Source organism: Carassius gibelio, chromosome B19 (genome assembly GCF_023724105.1).
Source record: "Carassius gibelio isolate Cgi1373 ecotype wild population from Czech Republic chromosome B19, carGib1.2-hapl.c, whole genome shotgun sequence".
Classification (NCBI taxonomy): domain Eukaryota; kingdom Metazoa; phylum Chordata; class Actinopteri; order Cypriniformes; family Cyprinidae; genus Carassius; species Carassius gibelio.
The window spans coordinates 27,725,851-27,744,865 of record NC_068414.1 but is presented as its reverse complement, the minus strand read 5'-3'; the positions used below and the strand labels follow the sequence as shown (position 1 = coordinate 27,744,865).

The 19,015-nt window shown below is 36.7% G+C and overlaps 3 protein-coding genes across 3 annotated transcripts; 1 reads left to right on the top strand and 2 right to left on the bottom strand.

Moving 5' to 3' along the window:
* Positions 1-25: 25 nt before the first annotated feature.
* On the top strand, positions 26-4,040 carry LOC127979351 (adaptin ear-binding coat-associated protein 1-like). Its single transcript, XM_052584725.1, has 8 exons — positions 26-274; positions 1,455-1,555; positions 1,664-1,768; positions 1,896-1,977; positions 2,248-2,353; positions 2,532-2,670; positions 3,107-3,200; positions 3,360-4,040. The coding sequence occupies exons 1-8, from the start codon at positions 180-182 to the stop codon at positions 3,418-3,420; spliced, it is 783 nt and encodes a 260-aa protein (XP_052440685.1). The 5' UTR covers positions 26-179; the 3' UTR covers positions 3,421-4,040.
* A 3,381-nt stretch (positions 4,041-7,421) lies between these two features.
* Positions 7,422-13,272, bottom strand: LOC127979350 (serine/threonine-protein kinase SBK1-like). The gene is made up of 4 exons (XM_052584724.1): positions 12,973-13,272; positions 11,249-11,393; positions 10,901-11,103; positions 7,422-9,145 (listed from the first exon to the last, which is right to left on the bottom strand). Exons 1-4 carry the CDS (start codon positions 12,976-12,978, stop codon positions 8,477-8,479), a joined length of 1,023 nt encoding a protein of 340 aa, XP_052440684.1. The 5' UTR covers positions 12,979-13,272; the 3' UTR covers positions 7,422-8,476.
* An 838-nt stretch (positions 13,273-14,110) lies between these two features.
* On the bottom strand, positions 14,111-18,733 carry LOC127978805 (interleukin-11-like). Its single transcript, XM_052583717.1, has 5 exons — positions 18,630-18,733; positions 16,584-16,750; positions 16,376-16,456; positions 15,876-16,034; positions 14,111-15,709 (listed from the first exon to the last, which is right to left on the bottom strand). The coding sequence occupies exons 1-5, from the start codon at positions 18,634-18,636 to the stop codon at positions 15,530-15,532; spliced, it is 594 nt and encodes a 197-aa protein (XP_052439677.1). The 5' UTR covers positions 18,637-18,733; the 3' UTR covers positions 14,111-15,529.
* Positions 18,734-19,015: the final 282 nt, after the last annotated feature.

The following is a 19,015-nucleotide window of genomic DNA, read 5'->3' as shown; positions in this document are numbered from 1 at the left end:
ACTAGTTTCCATAACAACGAGTCGATCCATACATCCGCAGATCTGACAACGCGTGATTCTCAAGCGCGTGCCTGAGGCATCGCTGACGTCACTGACGGTGCCCGAAGAAGCGGCTGGCCCGCAATAACAAATTGGATGAAGACAGAACTATTACTCCCATCCATTGGAATCAGTTCAAGATGGCGTCCGAGGTGGAATACGAGTCGATTTTGTGCGTAAAACCAGATGTAAATGTTTATCGCATCCCGCCGCGGGCGTCGAATCGCGGATACAGGTGAATTATAGGATGTGAGGGCCTGAGCCCTTGGCTGGTGTCTGTTCTGTAAATAATCTTGTAACTTAATACCATTTTGCCGCAGCTGTATCAGCACCACACTGCTATTACGAACGTTATTTGATAATAAATAAAGCATTTATGTCACACAGTCAGTGTTTTGTTATTGGTTTAAACACGATAGAAAGAAAAATATCTTGTTATGTCAGATGCTTTGTGTGTTTGCGAGCTCACGACTAAAAGGAAGAGGTGTAGAATAAGCAGATACATATTTAATGACACTTTCATGTGAGAGCTTATCTCATTGATTAGTAGTATTATTCTGGTTATACAATATGTTGTTGTGTTAATGTGTTGGTGTGAAATGTGTGGTTTCAGGGTCGTATATGTGGTCCAGTCTATGTAGTGTATAATTAGTCCTAAAAACTCTTGCCCACAGAGAATGTGATACTTCACTGGCACACATTTAGAGGAGAAATCCCACTTGTATTCCTTCATGAGCAGCTTGGAGGCTTGTGTCAGTTCTAAAAATTGAAATTATATTGCTGGATTTGCCATAAATTGTCGAAAGATGTTAAATGTCTTCTGTTCCCACTGTCTTCTGGTTATTTTCACCAGTCATTTTCTGGATTGTGTCTTGAGGTGAAAATAACCAGAAGGCGGTGGGAATAGAAACCATTAAATCCCTTTCCAGTTATGCCATTTTAATTCAAACTACAAGATAAGAATAAAAAAAGAAGTCTGCAAGAATCATTTACATTAAGATCAATTACATCCCTTACAAAAATTAACCATGGTTTTACTACAAATAAAACCAAAAAACAAATTAACCATGGTTTTGCTATATTAACCATAGTTTAACCATGGTATTTGTAGTAAATCTGTGGTTTTACAAATGGCAGTCAATACGCCAAAAAACCATGGGTTACTACAGTTTTACTATAATAAAACCATGGTTATTTTTCTTAAGGGATATTTTGGAAAACCGGTAGGAAATAAATTTAAAATAATTTTTTTGACAGTTAATTACTTTTGAAGAGTGTTTAACTAAAACAGAAAATAATTTGTATTATTTTTGTTGTTAAGGTCATCCAAAATATATTTCCATTTTTAAAAAAACCTGTGAAGACCATTTTCCTTTGATGGACCTGAAATGACATGTCTGCTGTGATAATGGCAGGGCGGCTGACTGGAAGCTGGACACTCCTGACTGGACAGGCCGTTTGCGCATTACAGCAAAGGGGAAGGTGGCTTATATAAAATTGGAGGACAAAGTCTCAGGTTAGAAAAAAAAAAAAAAATGACCCAAATGTTTGATTGGATGACTCTCAGAGACATCTTTGCAGCAAAAGAAGCTCCTATTTGTCCTTTTTCCATGATTGTCCTCAGGTGAGCTATTTGCTCAAGCGCCGATAAATGAATATCCCGGCATTGCTGTGGAGACCGTCAGCGATTCCAGTCGCTATTTTGTTCTCCGAATACAGGATGACAATGGTTAGTGTATGATTTAAAATGACCTTGTTTTAGATACCCTGCCATGATAGAATGTCTTGCAGATAAGTTATACTTCACTTCTGTATTACAGTTTAGACATGCGTTATCCTTGCTGCCTGTATTTTAGGTCGGAGTGCATTCATTGGTGTTGGGTTTGGAGACCGAGGTGATGCCTTTGATTTCAATGTCTCCCTGCAGGATCATTTCAAGTAAGTTCCCTTCAAAATTCCTGTGAATGTTTATGACACAAAATGCTTTTGTATTTGTAGTGACATCTTGGATGCTCTTTGGGGCGTAATAAGCAATGTTAGTATGCACACTCTTTAAAAAAGGTGGAATGGAACATTTCTATGGATTTTAAAGGTTCTTCATGGAACCATCAATGCCAATAAAGAACCTTTAGTTTTTTGTACACTGTGCAGTCAGTATTTTATTTATTTTATTTTATTCCTTAATCTTTCCTTTTCTTTTCTTGTAAGGTGGGTAAAACAGGAGAATGAAATCAAAAGTTCTCAGGGTGTAGACTCAGGACCCAAACTGGACCTAGGCTTCAAAGAGGGACAGACCATCACGCTGAATATTGGGGTAAAACGAAACTAAAACAGCTAAAAACTACTTTTGGAATTGGATTTAAAGAAAATCTGATTATGGCCTTTCTTGCATCACTCCATTTTCATAAGAATATACAGTGATTTGTCATGCCCTCATATTATAAATAATCATGCATTTGTGTTAAATTAGAGAAATATTTCTTTGTATCAAGCAAGGTAAAAAGAGGGACAAGCCCCGCCCTCAGAGCTCAGGAGGCTTGGGGCTCCTCCCTCCACCTCCAGGAGGAAAGATAGCCCCTCCTCCTTCGTCCAATCACAACACAGTACAGCCATCAGGAGGAGCGCAAACAGGTACATCAATTGACATCCTTACTGGTTAAATATAAACAAAAGCATCCTCTTTTCTTTGATGCCCTGGATTAGATTATGTGTAATATATTTATTCTGTAAAGTAAAATCTGACAGTGCTTTTTTATTAAAGGAACCATTTATCCATTTACTCCAGTTAATGAGTTGAGTTATCGAAACAGATAATGTAGAAATTCAGCATTGCATCACTTGCTCACCAGTGGTTCCTCAGCAATGAAAATTTGTTCCAATAAAGTAAAGAGCTCATCTATAGTCCATCTTGGATGGCCTGAGGGTGACACATTCAGCCAGTTTTACTTTTTGGTTGAACTATTCCTAATGAATGAACTATTTACAGTTATTATTGTTCATACAAAAATAATTTTAATTACACTTATTTCTCTGTTCTTTTCTGGACCTCACTTTCTTCTACTTTTAGGATGTTTATTAGAACTGGACAGCAGTAACTCTAATACAGTGGTTCAGTCAAACCCCAGCTCTGACCTGTGGGGTGACTTCTCTAGCTCTGCAAGGTAACGTGATTAGTGACCTTGATTCTTGACCATTGAATAAGTTTCTGTATTCAGATATTACTACTGGTCAGTAAATATTGTCATTAAACTGGTCTTAGACCACCACCAGTATAAGCACTTAAATCTTTCTTTCTTTCTTTCTTTCTTTCTTTCTTTCAGCTCTGTCCCTCCTTCAGCACAATGCCAAGAACCCTCGTCTGGGAACTGGGTGCAGTTCTGAAAAAGTTTTATCCTCCTTCATTCCATTATTGTTCCTATTCCTCCATCAAAACTATTGCAATTAATAAGATAATGCATAATTGTAGCGGCAAGCTGTATGTCATGCGGCTAATCTTAGCAGAGCACAGAGGCGAGAAATAGGCTATTAGGAATTCTGTTAGGATCAACCAAATGAAATTATGAAAAAGATTGTATAAAAGAGAGGAACATCCCATGGGGGTTATATTTAAAACTTTATGGTAATGTTTTGAAGATTGTTCCAGTATCTTTACATTTGTCCACAAGGTGTTGGATGTGTCCATTTTGTTGTCATGACCTGTATATGTTTGTCTTTGGAGGTTTTGGAGGAGTGAATATAGGTGTTTGAGTGTTTAAAAAAAAGGCAGAGATTTTGTTTGAAAGTGTAGAATTTAAGTGAGGTCTGGTGGATATGTTAAGAGCTTAACATCTTGTATGTCATAAGAATATATAAAACCTGAAGGCCACAGTGTTGAAGAATTATGTCCCTCAAATAAAGGGATTATGTCAAGATATTCATTACATATCCATATTGTCATTTACTTAACTTACATAGTAATTTATGTGTTAAACAAAAATAAAATGTACAAAAGAATTCCAGCACACATTGCTTCAAATGTGATTATTTTAAATAATATAAAATCTGTGGAATATGATTCTTAAAAAATTTAATTTGCCCTTGCAGTCTATAAAATATATTTAAGTGCTACAATACTTTATACTTAACTCATTGAAACAAATGCAATCACATTGCTGTTATGGAGAACCATAGTTTGCATTAGGATTTGCTATATAAAATGTATGATTTCCATTTTGGGATATCTAACCTCTTGATGCCAAAGTACTGTACAACAGTTTATTTTTCTGCTTTGTTGCCCTTATAAAATGTTAAAAGTTATTACTATGTTAATAGTGTTCCACCAAAACACCACACTTACTACAGTATCACCCTGTCATGAAATAAATATTCTACTCTTTATTCTATCATGGTCTTAAAGTACCGTAGTAACAGTAACTGAATACTAATTTGACTTTTACCTTGACATATATATACAATTCTTCTAGCTGAGTCCTCTAACATTCACATTTGACTCATTTCTTATGCGAGAGTTTGTTGAGGGATTTAGTATCTCAAATGTATTCAATATTAAATAATGTTATATGGCACAAGTAAATATATCAGATGTTCAAGAAATGGTTTTAGTGTTAATAGTAATGTTAAAATCATAACTGAGATTGGCTTTTTATTTACTTAGTGAATGTCACTGAATTCTTGAAAACTACTAGATTTGGAAAGTAATTTAATAACCACAAATACTTTTTAATCTGCCTCATGTCAAATAACATTTGTGTTTATCAGTTTGTGCTGCAAGCCCCAGTTTAAGATGCTTTGGAGCATGGTAGCTGGTGTAAGATGCTCACGAGTCATGTGCTAGAGCTTATTGGACCAGCAACGAATACGTTCCCAGTTTAAGGTTGCTTTTGGAACATGGTGGCCGTTCCTTTAATGGCCAGGTTGGACCAGCTTGAAACCAGCTTAACACTGTCACTAGCTTAAGATGGATTTTCAGCAGATGACCTTAGGCAATGCAGCTGGGTCTCACATCTGTTTCCGTTCATTAGCCTTTATCTAGCTAAATAACATCTTCCTGACTTTTCTAAGCTGCTTTGATTGGTTTCGCAATAACTACCATCAGCCTGTACTTCTCCGTTTGGCCACCAAACGTCTCTGTCACACAAGTGCTGACTATTTTCAGAAAACATGCACACCTGCTCTTTATCTGTTGTGATTAATGACTTGTTAATACCCTTTGTAGTTCCCTTAATCTGTCTGATCGAGCTAGTTTTTTTTTTTTTTTTTTTTTTTTACAACATCATTCTGTTTGGCTTAGTTTTTCATTCTTACAAATGTTTGCCTGTACCCTTGACTCTTTTCAGTGGGTTACAGTGTAGATAATTAATTGGATTGCTTTTGAGCTTTGAACTATGGCATCTATTAACGGGTTTTGAGATTTTTAACCGTTCAATTGGATCCTGTTTCAGTTGTTCATTGTCATATACAATTTATGAATGCACCAAGACTGGAGAAACTTATTAGTTACTCGGTAGGCCTACCTAATTTTTCTCAACTGCTTTATACACTTTCAGAAGCTTATGATGGTTGTACTCAATTTCTTTTTGAAATAAGTATGGATTATCATACATGGGTGTAATTAATAAAAAAGAAACTAACTAAAAGCAATATAAATATTATAATAAACCAGTCTGTTATGAACAATAATTATTGAGTTGGAGGAAATCTTTGTGCAGTTCATTTTAATTAATAGTAATAACATTTAATGTATTGAACAGAACTGAAGTAAGTGATTGACTTACAATTTGGTCTGGTTTTCACATGGCTTTAGAACACTTGGAATATGTTGCATTATTACACATTTACTACATTGAAAAGAGTGGCCTATATATTATTCAAAATTTCTCATCACTTTGGAACAACATAAGAATGAGCAACAATGACAGAATTTTAATTATTAAGGAAGCTAGTACTTAAATTAATGTTTAATTACAGTATGTGAAGTGAGATTTTGGATCAGTGGGTTTTTTAAATGGCCAAGGCTTCAGTGCAATGGTGCAGAACTAGAAACCAAACGATGAACAAAATGTCCTGTCTCTCATTGTGGTAGTAGGATACAGTGTGAAGATTTGTTTTGAAAAGTTGTGAGGAAATGTTCTTGGCTAATAAATCGGGAGCATGTTTGGGGATCAGCTGTTCACTCGTTGATGCAAGTTTGAATCGGTCCTCATTCAGAAGTCTGAATGTGTGAGTGACGTGTCAACGTGTGTTATTTGGCACCACCCTGTCAACATGTCTCAGATTGTGGACTTGATCTTTTTCTCTCTCTCACACACACACACAACATTTGTTCTGCTTAAAAGTGGCTTTTATTAGCAAATTGGACACTTTTGCTGATGATCAGGGCCGATTTCCCAGTGCTATAAATTCATCAAATTTATAGACCGATATTTCTCACATTTACTTACAGATTAATATATGCAAGATGACAGCATACTTTCACACTTGCATAATTGCAAATAAATGTGTTTTAATGTAGTATATCAAATGAAAGGTCATATAGACAGCAGCTGGAATACTTAGCAGGGCTGTCAAATGATCTTTGTGGATCTTCTCCCTTCATGTAATGAGCTATTTCAGTTGTTAATCTCTTAACAAGGTGCCTAAATAACTTCAGTTTGAAAGGGCAAAATTTGACACTAGTCTTTTTTTGATGTCTTAATTAAGAAGCCTAGACTGTATTCGTGCAGTTTCTTGTGCAAATATTTGCCTTTTTAAATGTTTTAAATCTTTTTTTAAAAAAAATTTTTCTTTTTCTTTTTTTCTTCTGGAAAGTCAGGTGAACTTCATTTGTTTACGGTATATATTTTTTCTTATTTGATGTTCCAGACTTTATGCATATTTATGCACAGTTATTTTAACTCTGTGTATTTTACAAATATGGTCTTATTTACTGAATAATTTACAATGTTATGATTTCATGGATCATTTGAAGGAGTCTGAACATAAGCCAAAGACCTATCCGTTACATGTAACTTCACACTTTTTGTGTGTGTGTGTGTACAGTGTTGATGAATGGAGGGACAGTTTGGAATGCAGAAGTGTGAGACACTTAAAGATCGGTGAAGACTGTGTGTGTTTGCCCATGCATGTGTATGTGATTTCAAGTGCGCATCTGACAGAGGTGATGATGGCTAAAAGAGTTTTATTAATGGTCTGGGGGTTATTTTTAAATCTAGGACACGTAGTGTCTGAGTGTTTGTATGTGTCTGCATGTCTTCTGCTGAAACTTGAGAGATGTGCTCCTTACTCTTACACTCACAAGCGCTCCACGTGAAGATGCCCTTTCATGAGCATAATGTAGGTTGTTAAAAGCCTAAATATGATTTTAAGACAGGAGTGAACATTCCAAACTTTATGACGTTAAGCGAATATAAAAACATTTATATAAACAAATAGTTAACAGTTCAAAATGTTGGAGAAAACAGATATTTATTGATTCATTTTTGTATAGACCAGAGCAAACTGTGAAATTTTGAATCCTTTATTTTGATCAGTTTGAAATTTAACATTTCTATAATTTCTATCACAAGTTCCCAGCATTTCCCCCATGGACACCTAGGGGATCAAGATCCCCCATATGGGAAATCCTGCTTTATAATGCATGCGTGAGGTCCACCTAAAATACATTTATTATAAATGTGCCCTCGTAATCTTTAATCAAAAACAACAACTTGCTCTCACAACAAAATCTTTTCACTGATTTGTCCAACAACCTGTCATTTACTTGAGATTGCTGCAATTAAGAAACAACGAGCCAACCCATTCCAGATGAATGAAATCATATATAAGAAGTTCATTTGGACTTTAGAAAGTGGAGATGGCAGCAATATTTATTTAGACTCATAAACACAGATATTATTAAGATGCCTGCAGATCTTTAGCTGTCACTCTTGTCATATTCTTGGTACGGACTTCAGGATATAGAATTACACTGATCTTTGTGGGAAGCACATTGTTTTGTAGTGTAGTAATGTTGCTGGACTGTGGATGGAGCCCAAGTTTTTTTTAGAAATACTGCCCCTTTTCAATTATATAACCCTTACCAACTCCATATACTGCCATATTCTTAATCCAGATGCTAATTTGTGCTGCTCTTGGTAGTCAGTAGATCTATAAAGACCAGTGGCATTGTAAGAAGATCAACCGCAGAGCTTTCCACTCTTGTGCCGAGTTTCCACCAAAATTACCCGTAACATATACCCGGAACTTTTTTTCCCAGGAACTTTTGTGTTTTCAGTGTTTACAGCTAAGATCTAGTGGTCAGTTAGGAAAACAAACTCTCAGCTAATAATGCATAGGATGCACAGCAGGCTTATGATTAAAACTACCATCAGAACTACTTCTAAAAGGTGACGAGTGAATGACAAACTAATGATCTGCGTCCTGCCTTTCTTTTGATGCATCACCCACTGACATCCTTGTCCAATAGCCAGGCTCCTCCCAGATATCTTTCCACCTCATCTGGCCTGCCACGAAGCCTGAACTGTGGGTGGAGCAGGGCCCTAAGAAGACAAGCCGCAAGAGGAGTGAACGCCGCAAACTGTGGTGCCATCTGTTGGAAGTTTTCAGGCTGATCTGATCCCCTCTCCTGTGATGGTGATCCTTCCCAGTTGGTCCATTGTAGATAGCATTTATATGCAGTGTTGTCTGAAACAGTCTCAGACCATGGAAGGCTCCCCATTAGCATGGCGTAGATTAAAATGCCTAATGCCCAGCTGTCTGTAGTGGGATCCACAGACACCAACATCCTGTGAGTCTTTCCAGAGTCGCCTTTTTGCGTGTTTCCATTTTTGTCCATCCCCAAGTTACCCAAATGGTTCTCTTGGTTCTTCCTTGCCATCTCAGACTCGGGTGTGCAGTAAGGGGAGCTGTACCACACGCATGGTACCCTGGTGCCTTTAGCCTTCACCATGCCAAAATCACCAAGTTTGACCCAACGACACTCACGGCCACACAGGAAGATGTTTTCCGGCTTGACATCACGGTGGACAAAGCCAAGGGAATGGAGGTGAGAGAGAGCACCGCTGATCTGGGAAGCCACTCCTTGGGCACGGCTCTCTTCAAGACCAACCTGCGATTGAAGAAATCAGTTTAGACAAAGGGTTTCCAGTCCTGCTTCTTGGGTGCCTGGAGTTTAGCTCTAACCTGCCCCAACACACTTGTCTGAACGTTTCTAGTAATTCTAAAGACCTTGTTTAGATGGTTGAGGTTTGTTTTATTAGGACTTAAAGAGAGAGTTCACTGAAAAATGAAAATTTTATGTTTATCTGCTTAGTCCCCAGGGGATCCAAGATGTAGGTGACTTTTTGTCAGTAAAACACAAACTGAGATTATTAACTCTCACTGTTGCAGTCTGTCAGTCCTATAATGTCAGTGGATGGGTATCATGGGTTTGAGTGTCATAAAACATACACAAACAAAACCAAATTAAACCCTGTGGCACTTGATGATACATTGATGTGCAAAGACACAAAATGTTCGGTCTGGACCACTTGAGAGATAGGTGGCGGTAATGCACTTATGAGTCTGCGTCCGCCGTAAATCAAGAAAAAGAAGACGACGTCTTGCACAGACTGAAGAAAAAGATGTGAAAGCGTTCAAGACAGTTCAGACAATGCTGTGAAAATCAGAGGTCAAAAAACGATAAATAAATACACAATTGCACAGACTGATCATTCTGCGTCTTGACTCATCAGTGTATCATCACAAGCACCAGGGTTTAATTTGGTTTTGTTTGTGTATGCTTTATGATGCCCAAAGCCGTGATTCCCATCCAGTGACATTATAGGACTGACAGACTACAATGGTTTGAGTAAAAAAAAAAGCTCTATTGTGTTCTACTGGCCCTCCAGGATCAGGACTGGACCATCCAGTTGTATGCAAGTTTGGTCCTAGAGAGCCTATAGCTGCAGTTTTCAACTCTGGCCCTTGAGGTCCACTTTTCCCTGCAGAGTTCAGCTCCAACCTTAATCAAACACACTTGAACAAGCTAATCAATAGTGCTGTAGTCAAGTCCAGCTTTGTCGAGTCCAAGTCAAGTCCACAAACAGGACTAGTTGATACCGAGTCAAGGTCGAGTCGAAAGATGTTAGAGCACAAGTCAAGACCGAGTCCAAATGAGACAAAAAAAGGATTCTCTTCAAGACCACATACTTAACAACTGATAATGGGAGAGACAGCATGTCTCCTATTCTAAGAAAATAATTGTATTATTATTTGTTATGATTAAAAAGCATGTGCAACGTAACAACTCTGTAGGACAGGGGTCTCCAAACTGAGACCGGACTAGAGTACTACAGCCCTACTAATCAAGGTCTTCAGGATCAGTAAATCAGGTTTGAGCAAAGGTTGTAGCTAAACTGCAGGAAAGTTGACTTTGAGGGCCAGAGTTGAAAACCCCTGGCCTATAGACAGGTGAGTGTGTTTTTCAGGGTTGGCAGCAGCTCTCTAGTACCGAACTTGCTTACCCCTGATCTAACACAGTAACTTCAGGTCTTGGAGTCTCTTCTAATGATCTGATGAGTTGAATCGGGTGTATTTGTTTAAAGAGACATTCAAAATTTGCAATAATGGGGATATAGGCTCAGAAACCACTGATTCAAACCTGGACTGTGTAATCCTGCTCCTTGAGGGCCACTATCCTGCAGAGTTTAGCTTTGGTTCCAATGAAACACACCTGATCCAGCTAATCAAGTTTCTTCAGTATTGCTAGAAACATCCAGACAGGTGTACTTGGGCAGACTGGATCTAAACTCTGCAGCATGTTAGTCCTCAAGGAGCCATCATCATTAAGAAGTATGAAACTTGATGTCAAACTTTTACCAACCTCAGGAACGATGACATCATATAGGTCGCCATAAAGGCAAGGTTGCTGGGCGAACACATAGTGAGTAGGAGTTGAGAAAGCGATGCCTAAAGCTGAGGTAAGTGAGGGGTGGGTACAAAAGGCCAAAGACAGGTTATATTCCCTCAGAAAGGACAGTAGAGATATGTCGTCTCTCAGGAAGAATTTAAGGGCCATTGGTGTTCCTAGATTCCATGGAGATTTGGAAGAATAATGGAGATATTGTCAAAAGGAAAGGAAGAAGGAAGTAGTATGCAGTAATCAAATTCCCAGAAATGCGATTATAGCAAGGATAAGATCCGATGAGAGAAAAAAAGGAACATAACTTACCTCTCTTCTTGTGCACTGCTAATTTGACTTTTCCATATGAACCCTCTCCAAGAAGTTTAATAACTTGGAAGTGATCTAAAGGCTCCAATGATTCTAGAGACTGAGCCTTTAAGTGACAGAGCTCATCCAGAAGTCTTGTGGCAGTCTGTAATAACAAAACTAGGGTGTCAGGATTGCAGATGGACATGACAAACATTTAACAGCTAATGTAATTTGAGGGAGAATTTGCATGCCTAATTTTCCACTTTGTTTCAAAGACACTAAATTAGATGATATTAGATTCAAAAAGTCTTAACTGGCATGGTACCCATGCTTTTTGTTGTTTTTTTTCCAACCTTTTTGGGGTATGTCAAACAAGGTTTCACTAACTGTCAAATACCACAAAATACCTTGTTTAAAGTAAACAGGATCTGGCTGGATCAAAGATAAACTGCTGGGATCTGTCACGGCATACTATTATAAGGTTGCTACAGCAAAAGGGGGATTTGGGCCTCAGTTCTGAGGATTGGCTATTCTGTCAACACATCTTAACTGTCCCCAGACAGCTGTGCTATTCAGCTGAGCTTCATAGGATTAAGTGTTCTGTTCAATAATAGTATTGGTAACTGATCAACATTTATTCATGTAGCATGTTTGAATGGCATGCATAATTTGTATTTGAACTGGATGTAATTTCAATAATTTTTTTTTTTGTCTGTTTTTAAACTGTGTGAGCTTTGGTGTCCCTAAAGGGGAAGGCTGCACTCTTTATTAAAGCAGCAGTTCAGGATGATGGGGGACAGTGTTGCATAAGAGGGATAAGGTGCACCTGTTGGGCATCAGTTGTGTGAGGACAGACAGCTCGCCAGAAGTTGTGTGTGGTTAACCCCTTGTCGAGAACAGCGATTTAGGCAGCAGCACATAGAAGTTCTTTGGGATTAGTTGTGAATGTTGTAAATCACTGAATTACATAACTTGTTCTGAAAACCCTTTCAGGTATGTGCTAGAATTAGTTACAAATGTAGTCTGACCTTATGTTTTGCACATTATAAACTTTGTTAAAACTTACTTTAAGCTCTTCTATAACTAAATGACGTCCCTTTGAAATTTTATTCTAAAATCAGAATTTTTATTAGGATTTATTAGATTTTGTAAGTTCAGTAATTTCACAATGAATAGGGTCTTTCCATTGCTATCAAAGTGAAATAAATGAACATATATAGGAGCCTGACAAAAATTTTAATTTTAGAAGAAAATTTCAGACAGCACTTAGAAACTTTTGCATCTGAACTCTTCATATATACCCAATTTGTGATTTAAATCTCATAATTGCAACTGTTTCTTTTAATTGTGACATTTTCTCATATAGTTTTACTTTTATGTTTTGCAAAGACTTTTTCTTGTTTAAACTTTTTTTCACAATTACCTTTTTTAATCTTAATAAAGAACATCACAAAAAATAACATTATAAAATATATTAATATACAAAACATTATACTATTTCGTAATATAAAATGCTTACTGTATTGTTGATCATATACAGTACATGCCTTGATGAGTGTAAGAGACTTCTTTCTGAAACACTGAATAATCTTTCTAATCTTCTGAATGTCAGTGTACATAATATGGCCTATGGTATCAGCCTGTGTGTTATTTTAAATTACATTGCATGCTATATAAATTATTTTACAATTTGTGTATAATCCATTTAGAAGAGACCTTTTGAAAGAAATGAAAAGACTTACTGTCATGTTTGATGCTGTTGAAGGCTGAAAGTGAATTCAGAAGTGCAGTTCTCTATTGGTCAATTGTCCCATAAACTGGGTACTGAAAGCTGCAGTTCAAATGGGCAACAGCAGGTCAGCCAGTCATACATCAATTTACAGATACTGATTATTTTGCTTCTGAGTGCATATCCTGATTTATACTGAATCTGTCCTCTGCCTTATATAGTTCAATAGTATCTCTGTACTCTCAGTCTCTCATTCTCTCTCTCTCTCTCTCTCTCTCTCTCTCTCTGTCTATCCAAATTTCCCAGTATGCCCACTCACATGGTCTCGTTACCATTACCCCTCCTTTTGAATGTTATGGTGTTCATTGCTGACAGTATGTTTTTGTAGGGTTTGTGTAACAGGCAATTTGTTAGTATACTGGCTATTAACCCCCCAGCCTTTTCTCAGTTCTTCTCTCACATTTTTGCCTTTTACAGCATGTTTATCAAAAACCTTTTGTTTCATTAGGGCTGTTAATGTTACAAAAATTAGAATATCAGATTTAAATGCAGTTGATTTGATCAGTCAGCATACTGCATCATGGAAATCGATTGATAGCCCTTTATACTCATGCATCATGGATCTGACAAATGTATTCTGATGCTGGCCAGCATTTCTCTCTGAGTGAGCATGACAAATCCAACAGCTGTGAGAGTGTGGTACACAAAATGCTTATATCGCAGATCACTCTTTCTGCAGGACGTGCCAAATCCTGACTTTTCAGCTTTTTAAACTCTCTCACACACAGTCATACGACATATCCTATATCCATATCCTATTCCATATTCTGCAGCGTTTGGTATTAGTCATCATGACAAAGATTTTGACATTCATGGCTGATTACGCTATTACTGGCGATTTTTAACTGTCTGGATCTAGTTTAGCTCAACTATCTGTGAAAATGCTCAGCCAGACGGGGCAGGAAAATGATTTACAAACCTACAAATAAGTCACACAAGGATTTTTTTAGGTACAAATATTACAATCCAAATATAACCAATTATGTACAGAACATCAAAAATGATGTGATGACGGTTGGATTATTGTTTTATTAAAGGTTCAGTTGTTGCTGAAGCAATTCAACAGTTGGAAAAAAAAGAAGCTTTGAATGTTTGATGTAAAATCATTTTATTGAAAGAAAAATGACAAAAACAATTAAATAATAAAAAAGTATAAATAAAATAAATATATAGATATATATAAAAAAGTATGAAAAATAAACAACATCCAGGAAAGCATTTACATCCATCTCACCAGGCTTGTAAAGGTAAATCAGAGTGAATTTTAGTTTGTTCTCTTCACCTAAAAGATTTTACCAAATAATTATCTGATAATAACACCACAACATTTCTTCACACATGTTTCAAACAAATCTGTTTTCCAATCTACATATAGTCTGATGAATCCATCATGAACAATGTAAAAGTTATTTTCAAGTAATGCAAGCCCCCCCCCCCCCCCAGTGCATTTCTGCGATATGGTGGCACCCTTTAATTTAGATTAAACACATAATCACTGGGAATAAGTACAATCTTGAGGCAGTGAGTGCATTTCAAGCTACTGTATTTATAATATGCTTGCAAAAACCCATGGTGCAGCAGCAATAACGTGTATTTAGCCCTAATGAAACTTTTTGTCATTTGTTTTGCTTTAAATACCCAATTTTATCATCCATTTATCATAGCACGGATAAACATAATAAAAATGCCTGTAAAAAAAAAAGTTTAGGCTTAACACTAACCATTAAACAACTGAATGTAGCTAGTTTTGGTATCTTAGCCACCTCCAGTTAAATGAGTGGAAATCGTTGGTCTAAATTACTGTCGTAATTACAGCGGACAGCAGTGCGTTTGTTTTCTGCCGCAAAGCAATCCAGAATTCCGTGCACATTTTCAATAACATACACGCGCAGAACAGTGGAGCGCGTGAGAGAGACACAGAAGCCGTTAACGTTAGTCTTATAATAAGTAAGCGTACCGTCAGAATGATTATGAAACTGATATGTCAAGATTAAAAGAACATTCATAGAGTAGCTTTAACAACCGAATAGTTTAAATGCCAACCGTACCTAAAGTCTAACCTTAAAATTTGAATTATTCAGTAATGTTGTTCAAAAAGGATGTTGATTCAGGACTTGTTGGCGATATTACTAACTAAAAAAATAGATAAATAAACAAGAGTGCCCGTCCTGGACTGCATTTAATTATAGATCACATTAACCACAGTAAAAGGTTTCTAAGTGACATCTATCGGTCATTGTTAGCAACTGCCTGCAGCTGAGTTTTGCATACAAATTCACTTATTTAAATAATATATTTAATATTTTTATAAAGTGCTATTTTCTCATTCACGCTCTCTCTCTCTCTCTCTCTCTATAAAAAAATCCTTCATTGTAAACAAAAAATGGTTCAATAAATATTAAATACAAAACTTATAAATAATAACTTAATGAAATAAAAACAACATAGGAAATGTTAACTGCAGAACACTCTCAAAATGGGGATGACATCCTATCAAACATTAAGGCAAGTCAGGCGTCATGGAGTTGAGCTGAGAGCTGCTTGTGTTTCAGGTCTCCCAGTGCTCTAACGTACCAGATGCAAAAGTAGTACAGTTTGTCAAGAATCTCCACATTGGCCTGGTATGCTTCCCAAGCTGTGTTCAAAGGCGACAGGGAAGGGTGGACCAGCTCAGAGGGGGTCGTCCCAATCTGTAAGAAGGTTTAGAAGATTTCTGTTAAACAAATTCTTAAAGTCCGTCTTCTTGCATCTTGCTTCAAGCATCTCGAAAAAAATCTATGCCATTAATTTGAACAGCTCTTAGGATATTGAAATATTGTTTGATTTCCTCCTGGAGCTGAGTTCAGTGGTTTTTACCTGGTTGAACACCGTGTGGCTCATGTCTTCAATACGACGAGCGAGTTTCTTTGTCTTCGAATAATCGCTCCCCATTTCTTCTTGTTTTTGCTGGATCCAGTCAAGATGGAACTTGAAGGATTTAAGACCAGAGTACAGCTGTCCCAAAGTACTGCTCACCTGTGGGTCAGAAGGAGCCAGACTCAGAGATTAAATGTTGTGATCATTTAATTCTATCTATCTATCTATCTATCTATCTATCTATCTATCTATCTATCTATCTATCTATCTATCTATCTATCTATCTATCTATCTATCTATCTATCTATCTATCTATCTTGTGGCACTTGTATACATTTCATTGTATTTTTTTTTCCAGTCGAAGATAAACTGTATTTTGGGGTTATCAGTAAACAGTCTGGTTTCAATTTTGGATCTTAGTCAAAAAAAATATTCTGTCAAAAAGAAAGTCTAGATGCTTGAAACACAGAAAAGCGGACAGAGATATGTGGATGTTCTACCTCGACTGTTTTCAGGTCTGCTGTTTTGTAGTTCAGTGAAGGCAGGGATGTGAGTGATTGCTCAAATTCTTGCATCTCATTCTGAAAAATGTCAAGCATTTGATTAGATAATAGCTTTTTTTTATTTGCTAAATGTAAATGTGTTATTCTGCATGGGAGATTTACTCTTAAAATGAATTAGAAAACTGGTACATTTACTGGTACTTACCCCATGCCTTTCTTTAGATACTATTTCCAGCAGCGTACGCATTTCTGTATATAGCCTCTTCAGTTCCTTTTTTCCTTGAGTTATATTAGCAGGACGGGCTGTGATGAAGGTGAAGAGCTCAACGCAAGTCATCAAGACGATGAGGGGAAAGGTGGAATCAGGTAACACTGTCGGCATTAAAACAAGCAGGATTTCTTATTAATGTCATTGGAACAGCTGCTCGGAGTCACAAGTGTTTCAGTGTGGGCGCAAAGACAGCTGTTTTACTCTATAAAAACTTGTATCTAAGCAGACGGATTTGCACAGAGAGCCCCTCTTCTTGGTTTGTAATGGTTACACCGGATGGGATGATTTAGAGAAAGATTTTATGCCACAGGAATTTCCAAGGCATGAAGGACACACATTTGTAACATTTGCTGGGTTTGTTGTGATCAGTTTCACACTGAATGCGCAAAATTAAGAGAGGTGCTGTTTGAATAAAAAGATGCGAGTCAGCATTTTTCCTGATGTAGTGTTTGTGGTGGCTTGCCTAAGTTTTGATGCACACTTGTTTAGCCTGAGCTCACCAAACCGGTAAAACTGGTGAAAATGAAAGCAAAGGACTGCAAAATCCATTAATTTCCAGTTCAGAGTTCTTTCAGGAAATCTGTCTTCCTGATTTCACACATTAGTAAATTAGACATGTATAACCTTCTGTTTGTCTATTTAAATATTCTAACATTTTTATTGTCAACCTATCTATTTACTTATTTATCTGATTAAAATGCATAGTAAGAATATATAACATTTAGCATGACTATTACAGTGAAAATAAATATTTTAGGTCTATTTTAGGCCGTTCTTTTTTTTAACCACTAATAATTGGCCCGTTTGATGTGTGCCCCAGTCTTTATCCACAGCAAACTCAAATGAGCCATGACCAGAGTCTGTGAGAAGGTTGTAGGCCTTCAAATACATGCAGTAGATATGTTATAACTGTGTGACTTAACCCTATGATAAGCATTAAAAGGAAATGAATGGTTATTTACGCAATTAGCATCCTTTGAAACCTTTCTAAATAGAGAAACTGTTCAGGTCACCGATAACCATTACGTGCAACCGCTAAAGATGGCATGATGGCATGCTGGTGATCTCCATCAAAACTTGTTGGCATGCAAAGGTCACTCGCTTGCAGACATCCTCCGTTTGCACTTGTGGAAAATGATTTTTACACTGATACTGCACTGCAGCTTTTTGCGTCTGTCAACACGATTTTGAAAAAGCACTGCTTTTAATGCTGAAATGAACTCATTACTGATGCACTGAGTCAATACGTGTGCATATTTTCTAAGTACAAGTTATCAAGCAAAAGCAATGTAAGCATGTTTACAATCTGAGGTTACAACTCAACCCTGCAGCAGCTTTATAAAACCCTAACTTGAGGTTTATTTTAGTATTATCTATATAATATCATACAGTATAACTGAAATCAGATTGTTTTTTTCTTTCACTTTTAGTTTTGAAAAATTTGAAGTTACATTTAAATTTTACTAATTTGAAAATACATTTTAAGTTGATTCATTAATTTTTTACCATTGACCTTAATGTGACTTTTTTTCAAGCACATAATCATGATTTGGAGAACCAAAGAAACGAATTAATAATAAAACTAATTTTGTAATGTCATTTAAGCATTGAAAAACCTAATTTTGAATGTTAAAGTGTCATTGTGGTTATAACTCTGACTTTCATAATTATAATAAACATAAAACATTTCCTTAAAGATGAACACAGTGCATTACGTAAATTTGTATTTGTCATAAAAATTAAACGATTCATATCACCAGCATCACTGAATTATCTTGAGGTTAACAAGCCAGACTGCTTTACTAGAATTAGTGGTTGTTTTGGTTTCTATTCTGAAAAGACTTTTAAAACTAAATTCATAGACAGCAAAAACACCCACACTATAGACCCACCCTCTACAATGTCCACGTTTGCCCTCACTAAAACACATTCCCTTGCCTGTGCTGTAAAGCTGATGTAAAGAATGATAAAAGTACTTACATTTCATGGTAATCCCAAAATCACAAGTGGTAAACACAGTGTACAAACTTGTGTTATCACTCTACTAACATTTGGACTAGTGAAAGGGTTCTCCTTTATATTATGGGCCATGACACACAACTCTGAGTCATTCACATTCAGGAAAAAAAAGTAGACCTACACACCCCCTCTCACTAAACATTATCTTTTTTCTGAAGAACTCAACAGTTTTTGCTATTTCCGCCAACCTGATGCCTCAAGACCCTTATGTTTCTAATTTTGGGGTTCTGTTTTGGGGTAATATCTGGTAATGTAGTAGACTTTATATCCAAGAGATGATGTTTTTCTTTATCTCCAGATCTGATACTTGCTACATCGTTTGCAAGATTAGGCAGGTTATCTTTTAT

Bases quoted from the DNA above. Each gene is read 5' to 3' on its own strand.
- LOC127978805 (XM_052583717.1), bottom strand. The intron at 16,035-16,375 runs GTAGAACATCCA...TCTGACCCACAG, and splicing joins CAGACCTGAAAACAGTCGAG to GTGAGCAGTACTTTGGGACA. The intron at 15,710-15,875 runs GTAAAAACCACT...ACCTTCTTACAG, and splicing joins GCCACACGGTGTTCAACCAG to ATTGGGACGACCCCCTCTGA.
- LOC127979350 (XM_052584724.1), bottom strand. The intron at 11,104-11,248 runs GTAAGTTATGTT...CATGGAATCTAG, and splicing joins AGCAGTGCACAAGAAGAGAG to GAACACCAATGGCCCTTAAA. The intron at 9,146-10,900 runs GTTGGTAAAAGT...CTTCAATCGCAG, and splicing joins ATGATGTCATCGTTCCTGAG to GTTGGTCTTGAAGAGAGCCG.
- LOC127979351 (XM_052584725.1), top strand. From the start codon at position 180: ATGGCGTCCGAGGTGGAATACGAGTCGATTTTGTGCGTAAAACCAGAT. The intron at 1,978-2,247 runs GTAAGTTCCCTT...TTTTCTTGTAAG, and splicing joins TCCCTGCAGGATCATTTCAA to GTGGGTAAAACAGGAGAATG. The intron at 3,201-3,359 runs GTAACGTGATTA...TCTTTCTTTCAG, and splicing joins GACTTCTCTAGCTCTGCAAG to CTCTGTCCCTCCTTCAGCAC.